Raw genomic sequence first — 10,813 nt, 5'->3', positions numbered from 1 at the left:
ATTTTTTGAAAAAAAAATCGTAACTTCGGTCCTAATAAAGCTACAGAGTCCATTGGGGGCTTAAACTATAATGTGAATGATCTATAATTGAAAAAATATTATTGCTAATTGCTGTAGAAAGATCTGCCAAAGACAGCAGGTTTTATACATCGTTTACAATTATTGCCTAATTGACATCAATTTTGCAATAAAAAATGGATAGAAATGACAATGTTCTTTTATGAGATTCGAGACCTATAACTCAAAAGGAATCGAACAGAACGTCGATGAGCATTGTACGATATTTATCGAGAAAGTTATGGCAATTTGCAATTAAGCCTTTTTTATGTAAATAATGTTATAGCTTATTCAATATTCAAAATTTCGAAAAATAAAAAAAATTACACTTACTTCTATGACAAGAACGCAATCTTTGAACTTATTTAAGTATAATTATTTTGTTTAAATACAAATGAAAAAAATTATTTAATAACATGTAATTTTTGATGGTTTTTTGATAATAACTCATTATCTTATTTACCGATTTTGACGAGTGAACACTCATTGGATGTGGATTTTTAGTAGAAAAAAAGGGTTTAAATTATTTTTATATAAATTCATAATCGATTGAGATATTACGAAGAAACCAAATTTTCAATCAAAACGCATTAATTAAACAAACTTCCACACCTCTGCGATCGAGGATAAATTGACAATTTGTTGAGCATCAATATTGGAACTATTTCATGAAATAAAATTGACTCTGGACATTTGTTCGTCACCACATTTAGTTTGTCTACACTAAAATAGTCTAGACAATTTTTATATACTACAACAAAAGAAGATTCTTATTTGGTTCTCTGATGCCTAGTTCTATAAAATTAATAAAATAGACTATTTCTAGATGAATTCTTAGTTAATAAAATTGATTAATCTAGAGATTGTAAAAAAATTTATAAACTGAATAAATCTATAAGTATAAATAAAGTAGTTGAGACAACCAAACAATAGTATATTTTTTTAATTTTTATTGATTCTTTTCTCTTCTATTCTTTATTAGAAAATGCAAGTTATTTAAGTTTCAGTATTATCAAATTTTTTATTTTCTCTATTTTTCGATAAAACAAATACCATTACATCTGAAATTATTAAATAGAAAAATTCTTAATTTGGAGGTATTAAATAATATAATAAATAACTTGCTTCATTTAACTAATGAAACTTATAATTTTGTCCTACACTCCTAGTTATTCATAATCTGTGTGCTATAATTATCGAAACTACGTATCATTTATAATATACTTCTGGCGTATCATTTTACAAAACTAATTTTATTCAAAATACAATAAATAATAAGTTAAATACAATTCCCAATATATAGATATGATTACACAAAATCGAAATTTCATCATTAATCGTTTAACAATTTTGTTTGTAACTTTTTGAAGTCTAATTTTATTATTGACGAACCTAAAATGCGTACCATCAGGTAAGCACGCATATGTATATCACTGTAAAAATACTATGACTGTTGCTTAGGCTTCCTTCTCTCATATATACACTCTGTCCTTGTTATTCTCGGGCTTTTCATCTCTGTCCAACTCATATACTCGTTTACATCAACTTTTTTATTCTTTCGAATTGAGACTAGTCTTAGATTTCGCTTTAGTCTCTAGTTGGTCTGTTGGATTTATTATTGGTTGCATTTAGCGCGAGAAAACTGTAAATTTCTTATAGAGATATTCTATAGTTTATATTTTTGAAAATCATGAGTGGTAAGTAGAGAACTAATACATTTATTCCGTTTATTGAAACTACTTTTCAAGTTAAGATTAACCGTTGAGTAATTTATCAACCATAATGAAATATATCATATTTCAGAAATATTTAGGTACAAACAATTACGAGACCGAAAAGGTTGATGAAAGCTTTTATTTGACTATGATTTTTTATATATATTTTTATATCTATAAATCTTTATTAATAATTTTTGCTTTTTATGTAGTTAAAAATTGTTTCAATGGAACTGTAGACTGTCAACTAAGTATTATAGTCTCTTTAAGATAATTTATACACGTCAAATAGAGCTCTATGAGTAATACTTACTCTTTAAACTATGAATATTTTCTGTATTAAATCAGAGTGGTGTACTTGAAAAACTTTTAAGATATAAAGGTTTATAAAAATTCGATATTTAAAATCATTGTGTTTAATCATTATATTTGAAATTTTTTAAAATACTTAATAAAGATTTAATTTATGATATTTATTTTTCAACAATTTAATATTTTCACCTTTCAACTAATTTTCAAACATTTTTTTTAATACTGTTGTACTCAATCCATAATTATCATAAATTGAGATCAGTTACATTAGAACAAAATTGGCTTACAGTGACATTGTCTTAAGTATGAAAATATATTGTGGGCATATTTTCGTTAAAGATCACAAGGTATCTTAGTCCTAGAACTATTGACTCTAAAAATAAAATTTATTTTTAGACATTGTCTATGAGTGTATGCGTACGTGCGTGCTTGTGTGTGTGTGTGCGTGTGTGTGTGTGTGTGTGTGTGTGTGTGTGTGTGTGTGTGTGTGTGTCTATATATAAATATTTAATTTATTTTTACTCAAATAGTTTCAAAAATAATTAATAAAATCAATAAAAAAATATTGGACTTTACACGTTTCAATTGTATTAGTGGTAAATTCGTAAAATCATGAGGAGAGAAAACGTTTTTTCATCGAAAATACAAAGCGGAATAACACAAAATACGATATGGAAAGCATCTGCTGCTATTTCCGTAGTAAATTGATGTAAGGATAGTGTTGGGAGGTCGATCAGCTGTGGTGTCAACAGATCGACATTAATTATCATTTGTTTCGACCTTGGTTGATGCACCTTGTACACTATCTCCTCTTCAGAGTCAGCTCTGCAAATTAAAAATGAATATTTTTAATTTATCTTACAAACTAATTTAACTTACATTAATTCAATCTAGAAAAAAATTTATCTTACAAATCTGATAACGTTTCGTATTTTACCGCTTCGTTTAATGTCGATGATCTTGCTGGTGTTGGAAGCGGACGGCTGTAAATAAAAACATTATTATTTAATATAATAAAACTTTGCAATATACTAAGTAAAAAAATAGTGTGAGAGAAAGAATGAGAAAGAAAGCAAGAAAGAGATAATGAGAACGAACAAGCAGACGAGGACCATGAAAGAAAAAATGCAGGCGGTAGCCAAAACAAAAGTGAAAAATACGGAAGCTATTGAGATAAGTCGATAAAATAAACAAGGGAAATGATTTTCTTTGAATTAATTCTAATTATCGCCTTTTACTGCATTATTTAATTTAACGCATTTTTTGAATTTATTTTGTTGAATATAATAGTACATCAATAAAACTCATATAGTAAAAATAATTTTTCTCGAATAATGAAATATTATTAACGCGATCATCTTCTACACAGAATATGAACGTAAATTAATTGATACGAAAATATTTTACGTAATATGTAAGTATGTATTTGATATATAATTTTTTTTTAAATAATGGGTAGTACTATAAATACATAACTCTTAGAATAATATAGTTATTAATATACAATATTTCGTGTGTATATATAATACTATATATAATTATTAATTATTATAATATATATATAATATATATATTATAATATACATATATATATTATATATTAAATATATATATTATTACAATTACATATTACTTAAGTTAGACATAAAACGTTTTTATAAATGAAAAATTTTAGTAGAAATAATACTATACTACGATAATTATTTTTTTACTCTTCATAGCTGAGAAATGCCAAAAAAATGTATAATGAGGTCAAATCATTGTAAAGTAATTAAATAACCATGATTTGCAATATTTATAGCATGATTTCAGAGTCAAAATAATAATATGTCAAAAACGTATTTACATTCAGAAAGAAGAAACTAACTGCTTCTAAACGAAAAAAAATTACTTTTCATAGGACGTTTTAAAGCTGTAATAATTAATTTGCAATTAAAGATGCTTAATGGTGTGACGTCCGGGTCACTATCTCAGGTACGTCTGAGGCGGACGTAATCTCAGGCGCTCTATTCGGTTTGCGTGCGTACGCTTAAACCGGGACGAGCGATTGGAGAATTAGAGCTTTTCTACTTCGCGTTTCGCGTAAAAAGAGTGGAGAATAAACTGGACTACAAGCCTTCCATCAAACACCAGGGTCCAATGGAATCGGGACTTGGATGTGAAAATCCCAAACCTTGCCGGAATTATCACATAAAAAGTATTTTAATTTTTATTTAACGGCGCGACTGTCTTATTGAAAAAGTATCCCAATTCCTGCTGAAATACCTTTTCGAAGACCTATTTCTCACGAGTTTCGATCAGCTACTCTAACAAGAAGAGGAAAAGGAGAGATAGAGATAAAAAAAATTTGTTTCAACTTACTTTTCTTTTATTTAATATACTGGTACTGGGAGAAGTCAATCTGGACCTGGCACTTGGTCAATGAGATGCACTTAGAGCCTTGCGAGGAGCGTGAGAGAGCGATTTTCGCTTGCGCACGCCCTTTTAAATCCTGGGGGTGGTTGGGAGGAAAATCCCTCTTTCAGTCCCTCAAAATTTGGGAAGAGTGGAAATGCCAGTGAATTCTAATTGGCCGACTGAGATTTTCCCTCCTTTTCTCCTTCGGATTTCAGGCCCTAATTGGTTCGGGGGCGTGGTGAGAATTGGGGGCGCGCGTTCAAGAGTTTGGGCCTTATCTCGCTAGATGACTCTCCAAGTACCATTTTTATTACAGTTTCTCTTATAATTATTAATTTATTTACTATATAAAATTATTACAATTAATTCTTAAAAATAACGCAAGTTCCTTATTATTTAACATATTTTACGCGAAAATCTTTTGATCCTACATGTTTACAATTAGTAACTTAATTAATTAACTCACTTCGTTGTTTAAATAAATTCGAACGAAAAAAGGGTATTATTTAATTGTGGACTGTATAACTGATTTGCTAAAATTCGTTCAAGTAACTGTTTTCGACTATTTACCTCATTTTTCTAATTTGTAATTTTAAAACTTCGAGTTATTTTCAATGATTGCGCGGCAACTATGTTTCTAATCAAAAAGTGTGTGGGAGGTTTCAAGAAGCTGCGAAATTTTCCTATCATGCTGTTATTTTCCCGATTCATTTATGTAAAATTAGTTATTAAGGTTTTTATTTTTATATAGCAAAAGTTTTGGCTTCTAAAAGTGGAAATCTTTTGGGTGAAATCGAATAACAGGATGCAGGTGGAATTCCGCGGCTCCTTTACTCTATATCTAAACCTACTCAAAAAAACTTTACGATCGTTCGAGGTAAACATCGGAAAGCACGCGATAAAGGGACGACTATTTTCACGTGTCCTCCAGCTGCTTCAGCTGAAGGCTCTCCTTTGCTAGTTTACCGAGTTAAAATTTAAGCTACACAAAAGTACATGAGGAAAAAAAAAATAATTCATTGCTAATAAACGGCCCGACGTTACAATGGCTGTAAGCTGATAAAGAGCAACTCACTATGGATCATTTTTTTTGTGTGAAAAATTAAATATCTCGGCTTAGCATGAAGCCAAAAATATGAACCAGGAAGCAAATGAAACCGAGACTTATATAAAATCTGAGAAAAATACTATAGAGACAGTAGTTCTATTATATGACCTTCAAATGACCTTTGAAACTTTGTGTAACCATATTTTTACGATAGTTCTCTACCTTTTACCACTCTTAACCGTTTCAAAATTAATTTCAAAGTACAGTATTTTATACAATTTGCTACTACAAATGCAAATCTGGCATCAAAAATTGTCTAACATTTTTTTAACGCTGAAAAAATGCCTACAAAGACCAGCTTCTACTTACACTTATTTCGATATTTTTGATTATAGGAATTTTAGACAAATAAGTGATCATTTATTAAAATGTAACTTTTAATACTCGTGACTATTCAGTTTTGAAAAAATGCTGTACAAAGTATAGTGAAATCTAGAAAAAATTATTTTCTCTACAAATACAAATATGTATATATATGTATATGTGATTTTTGTTATAGTTAGTTTATTTATTTACAACTTATATGTTACATTTGGTTTTCATTTCTTATATTACAATTGTGTCTCGTATCTAGTTTGTGTAATTGATAATGTATGTGTTTTGTGTGTGTGTGTGTCTTTTGTGTATATGTGTACGTATGTAGGTGTATCTGCAACTCTTGCGTTCCCGTCTTCTGCTTCTGTCTGTTCAGCTATTCTTCCCATTTTTCTGTTGATAAATCTTCTCTTTCTCTCTCTCTCCGAGATCTGCCTTGTTTTTCTCTTTCTTCCTTTGTTACTTTCTTTTGCCTTTTCACTTTTGCCTTTACTTTGCTTTTGCTCTCATTCTTGCTAATCATTTCATCTATCTTTCTCCTTATTAGGGCTTTGACACCTTTTTCTTATTTCCTATTGCTCCCTCTGCTTTTGCTTTCCTCAACTTCACTTATTTTTCCTTAGTATCTAATAATTTGTCTTCTAATTTACCTTTTTCTTTCTCTTCTTCGATTTATCTTATTTTCCATTTTGCTCCATCCTCCAATACCTGCTTCCTCTCGCTTGTGTAGTTGCTAGTACTTGTGTCTTGTGTGTATATGTGCATGTGTATGTTTATGTTTGCGCGTGTGTGCGTGTTTTATGTGTGTGTGTGTGTATGTGTGTGTATGTAGATGTCTCTGCGAGTCTTGCTTCTCTGTTTTCTGTTTCCGTCTCTCCTTAGGGTCTTACAGTTTCGTCCTCTTGTTTTTCTTTTTCTTTCTTCTCTTCGTTTCTTCTTCTTTTCCGTTTTATCTCCATCATCCACGCTATCTTTTCTTTGCTTTCTATTATTATTTTTTTCCATTCTTCCCCTTCCTTTCTGCTTTTTTCACATTTTTCTACTATGTGTTTCCAATTTTCTTCCTCTTTCATACACATTCTGCATCTCTTATTTTCTTCTTTTTCCCAATACCTGCTTCCTCTCGTTTCATTACCTAACCTAATCCTTTCCCTTACTTGTAGGCCTTTTATTCTTCCCTCTCCTTGAATTTCCTTTAACCTATACCTTTTCATTTCTTCTTTCAGTTCTTTCCACTCGTTTATGTATCTTGATTTTTCTAGTTTTTCTTCTAGTTCTTTTTCTTCTTTTTTCTTTAGCTCATCTCTTATTTCTTCCCAAAACTCTTCCCTCATTTCATCTCCCTCTTCCCTCTCTCTGTATATTTTACTTTTTTCTAGCCTTTCGTCTCTCTCTTTGCTCCTTCTTACCCTTTTTATCTTTTTCATTTCTTTCCCTTTGCTTTAGTTCTCTCCATGCTTCTTTTTTTATTGAGCCATCTCTTTCTTCTCTTATTTTGTTTTCATACCTCATTGCTCTTTCTAATGCTGTTTCTTTCATTTCTTGTCTTCCTGTTTCCCATCGTATTAAGTAACTTAGCGTGTTTCTATCTAATCCTAATACCCACTTTATGTATTTTAGCTGTAGTCTCTCTATTTCTTCATATCTCTTCCATCCCCAGATTTCTGCTCCATACATAATCACGCTTTTCGCCACTGCATTGAACAGGTTCATCCTTAGCTCCCAATTTTTATCTGCTTTTTATTTCCGTTATTTCTGCTTATCACATATCACAAGTAGTTGTACTCTTTAACAATCTCTATCCTCTCACTTTCCCATTCGAATTCTTCTTCCTTCCCCCTTCCTCCTCCTCTTCTGCATTTCATCATCTTTGATTTTTCTACATTTAGCTGTAATCCCCTTTCTTTCAGGTATTTCTTTAATGTTTTCAGCATCGCTTTCATTTCACTTTCACTCTTTGCCATCATCACTATATCATCTGCATATCCTAATGTCCATATTTTCTTCCTTTCTATCATTACCCCTCCTTCCTGCACCTGCTTGATCTTCATTTCCAGGTCGGCGAAGGAAATATTAAATAGCGTGGTGCTCAAAGGGCACCCTTGCCTTACGCCTTTGTAAGTCTCAAACTCCCCAATTATTTCTCCTCCAAGTTTTACCTTACTCCCTGTTTTCTTGTATATTTCTTCTATTCTTTTCTTAATTTTTCTATTTATCCCTTTCTCTTTCATTGTTTTCCATATTTTCTTCTTCTTTATTTTGTCAAAAGCGGCCTTCATGTCGGCAAAGAATACAAACAGTTTTCCTCCTTTTTCCCTTATTTCCTTCCTTATTATTGTTTTTAATATATACATATATATTGCGTCCATTGTTCCTCTTTTCTTCCTAAATCCCATCTGCGTATCGCTTAGCGTTTCTTTAGCTTCTAATTTCTCTTTCCAGCTTTTTCCTCAGTATTTCCGCATATATTTTATATCCCGTGTCCATCAGCGTTATTCCTCTATAGTTTTCTACTTCTTCTTTCTTCCCTTTCTTATATATTGGTACTATTATTCCCTTCCTCCATTCTTCCGGATATCCTTCTCCGTTCCATATTCCGTTTAAGCATTTTGTCATATCTTTTATCAAGCCTTCCGTGCCTTCCATCCACGCTTCATTTGCTATACCATCTTCTCCTGTCACCTTTTTCTTTTTCATTTTTCTTATTACCTCTTTTACTTCTCTTTCTTTGATTTGCTCACCTTCCTCTCCTTCGCTGTCTTCGGTTTCTTCCCATTTGCTTTCTTCCTTTTCTTTCTCTCCCAGTTGTTCCTTGAAGTGCTTTAACCATTCTTCTTTTCCTATATTTTCATCTAACTCAATTCTTTTCTTCCTATTGCCATTCACTTTATCCCAGAATTTTCTTCTCGTCTTATCTTTTCTTATTTCTTCTGCCACTCTTTTCCCCTCATCTTCTTTTGCTTTTCTTATTTCCTCTCTGTATTCTCTCTTTGCTTCTAGGTATTTGCCTCTGTCTCCTTCCCCTTTTCTCACCTTATTTAACTCTGCCATCACCCGAGCCCTTTTTATCTTACATTCTTTTCTCCACCAACTTTTTTTCGATCCTTTTTTTTTTCTTATCTTCTTTTTTATAACTGCGTTCTTCACTCTATTTTTCATCTCTTTCCATTTTTCTGTTCCCTCTATTGCGTCTATCCATCTCTGATACTCTCTTATACCTTCTTCGCTCCAGTCGTCTATCATTCTTTCTTCCTCTTCTTTTCTTTCTTCCGCTATTCCGTTTCCCAATTCTATATTTATTGGTAAGTGGTCCGACTTTACCCTCTCTTTTATTTAAACCCTTTTTATTGCCTCATCACCTTCTACGTTACCTACTACATAGTTTATCGTTGACATTCCTCTCGCTCCTATATATGTTATTTCTCCCTCTTCATATCCTTCTTTTCTCCTATTCGTTATCACTAAGCCCCTTTCTCCTAGTCATTTTATCATTTCTTCTCCCTCTGCGTTTAACACTTTATCTTTGGCCTTTATTTATTTTAGGTTTTCTTCTGTCTCCCATTCTCTCCCTTCATTTCCTGTTCTTACGTTGAAGTCTCCTCCTATAATTATTGTTTTTCCTCTGTTCTCCTCTATCTCTCCGCTTAGGTATTCATAGTTTTCCTTCTTCTCATGTTGCATATACACCGATGCTATCATGTATTTCCTCCCTCCGATCTTTATTTCTCCTACTATTACCTGACTTGTTCTTTCTTTCTTCCATTCAACCTTAGTCATCCCTTTCCTCTCTCTTACCGCCATTATTCCTCCCCCTATTTCTCTCCCCCTTCTTCCTTCCCTTCTTGAGTCTCTCCACTCTATGTTGTACCCTTTCAGTTGTTTCTCCACACCAGTTCTTGTCTCTTGCCTCTTCACCCAGGTTTCCGTTAGCCCTATTATGTCGAATTTCCTAACATATTCCCAGTCGTCTTCCTCCATGCTCCTCGTCCCCGCCACGTTCCAGAATAGTATCTTTATTGCCTTTCTTCCTTCTCTCTCCCTTCCCTCCTCTCTCTCTTTTATCCCTATTGTTTTCGAAACCTTTCCGCCCTTTTTCCTACCATTTTTCCTTCTTTACCTCTTTACCTTTACTTTTTATTTCTCTCGTTTTCCTTCTTACTTCCCCTCTTATCTTCCTCTGCTTCCACGTCCAGTGCTGATCTATGTATATCTTTTTCTGTCCCATCTTCTTTTTCTTCTTCATAATTCCTTCTTTTTGTTCCCATGAAGCGCACTAATTTGCCACATATTTTTTCCTCTTTCTCTCCGATCATCCTTTCCCGCTGTCCTTCCTATTCTTCTCAGATTCACTATCTCTCCTTTCATTTCTAGTTCCTCCCTTAACCAGTCCTCTGCCTCTCCCTTCTTTTCCCATCTTAACTCACCCTCTAATTCTGTCACTATTATATTGTTTATCCTACTTTCTCTATCCATTTTTTCTCTCATATACTCTAATTCTTCCTTATTGCCTACTTCTGTTCCTCTTTGCTTCTTGTTTCCTCCTTCTATACTTTCTTTTAGTTTCACGCACTCTTCTTCCAACTGGTTCATCGTCTCTCCCCATTTTTCCTGCATTTTCTTTTCTCTACGTTCTGCTTTTTCCCTTTCTTCTTTCGTCTCTTTCTTTCCTTCTTCTCTCTCTCTCTTGTTCTCTCCTAACTTTTCCTATTTTTTTCTCGCATTTTTCTTCTCTTCTTTTCCCCTCTGCCTCCATTCTTTCCATTTTTCCCATTATTTTTTTAAACATTTCTGTCCGTTCTTTCCTTTCATCTTCCCATACCTCTCTTAAATCCCTTATATCTGCCCGTATCTTTTCCATTATATCTTCTGCACCATTACTTTTCTCCACTTCTCTTATCGTGTTGTCCAA

General features: G+C 32.4%; 1 protein-coding gene across 5 annotated transcripts in view; it reads left to right on the top strand.

The window, feature by feature from the left end:
- Window positions 1-1,556: 1,556 nt before the first annotated feature.
- LOC131663661 (glycogenin-1) overlaps window positions 1,557-10,813 on the top strand; it is an 895,804-nt gene continuing 886,547 nt past the window's right edge. For all 5 annotated transcript variants that reach the window (XM_058934184.1, XM_058934188.1, XM_058934187.1 and 2 more), the window contains exon 1: window positions 1,557-1,754. In XM_058934184.1, the coding sequence (XP_058790167.1) occupies window positions 1,748-1,754 (7 nt within the window). In that variant the 5' untranslated portion in view covers window positions 1,557-1,747. The remainder of the gene's footprint in view (window positions 1,755-10,813) is intronic.

Source organism: Phymastichus coffea, unplaced genomic scaffold, assembly GCF_024137745.1.
Source record: "Phymastichus coffea isolate CEN01 unplaced genomic scaffold, Cenicafe_Pcof_1.1 PCOF00037, whole genome shotgun sequence".
NCBI classification, from domain to species: domain Eukaryota; kingdom Metazoa; phylum Arthropoda; class Insecta; order Hymenoptera; family Eulophidae; genus Phymastichus; species Phymastichus coffea.
The sequence above is the reverse complement of the archived record's forward strand: the minus strand, read 5'-3'. Positions and strand labels throughout refer to the sequence as shown.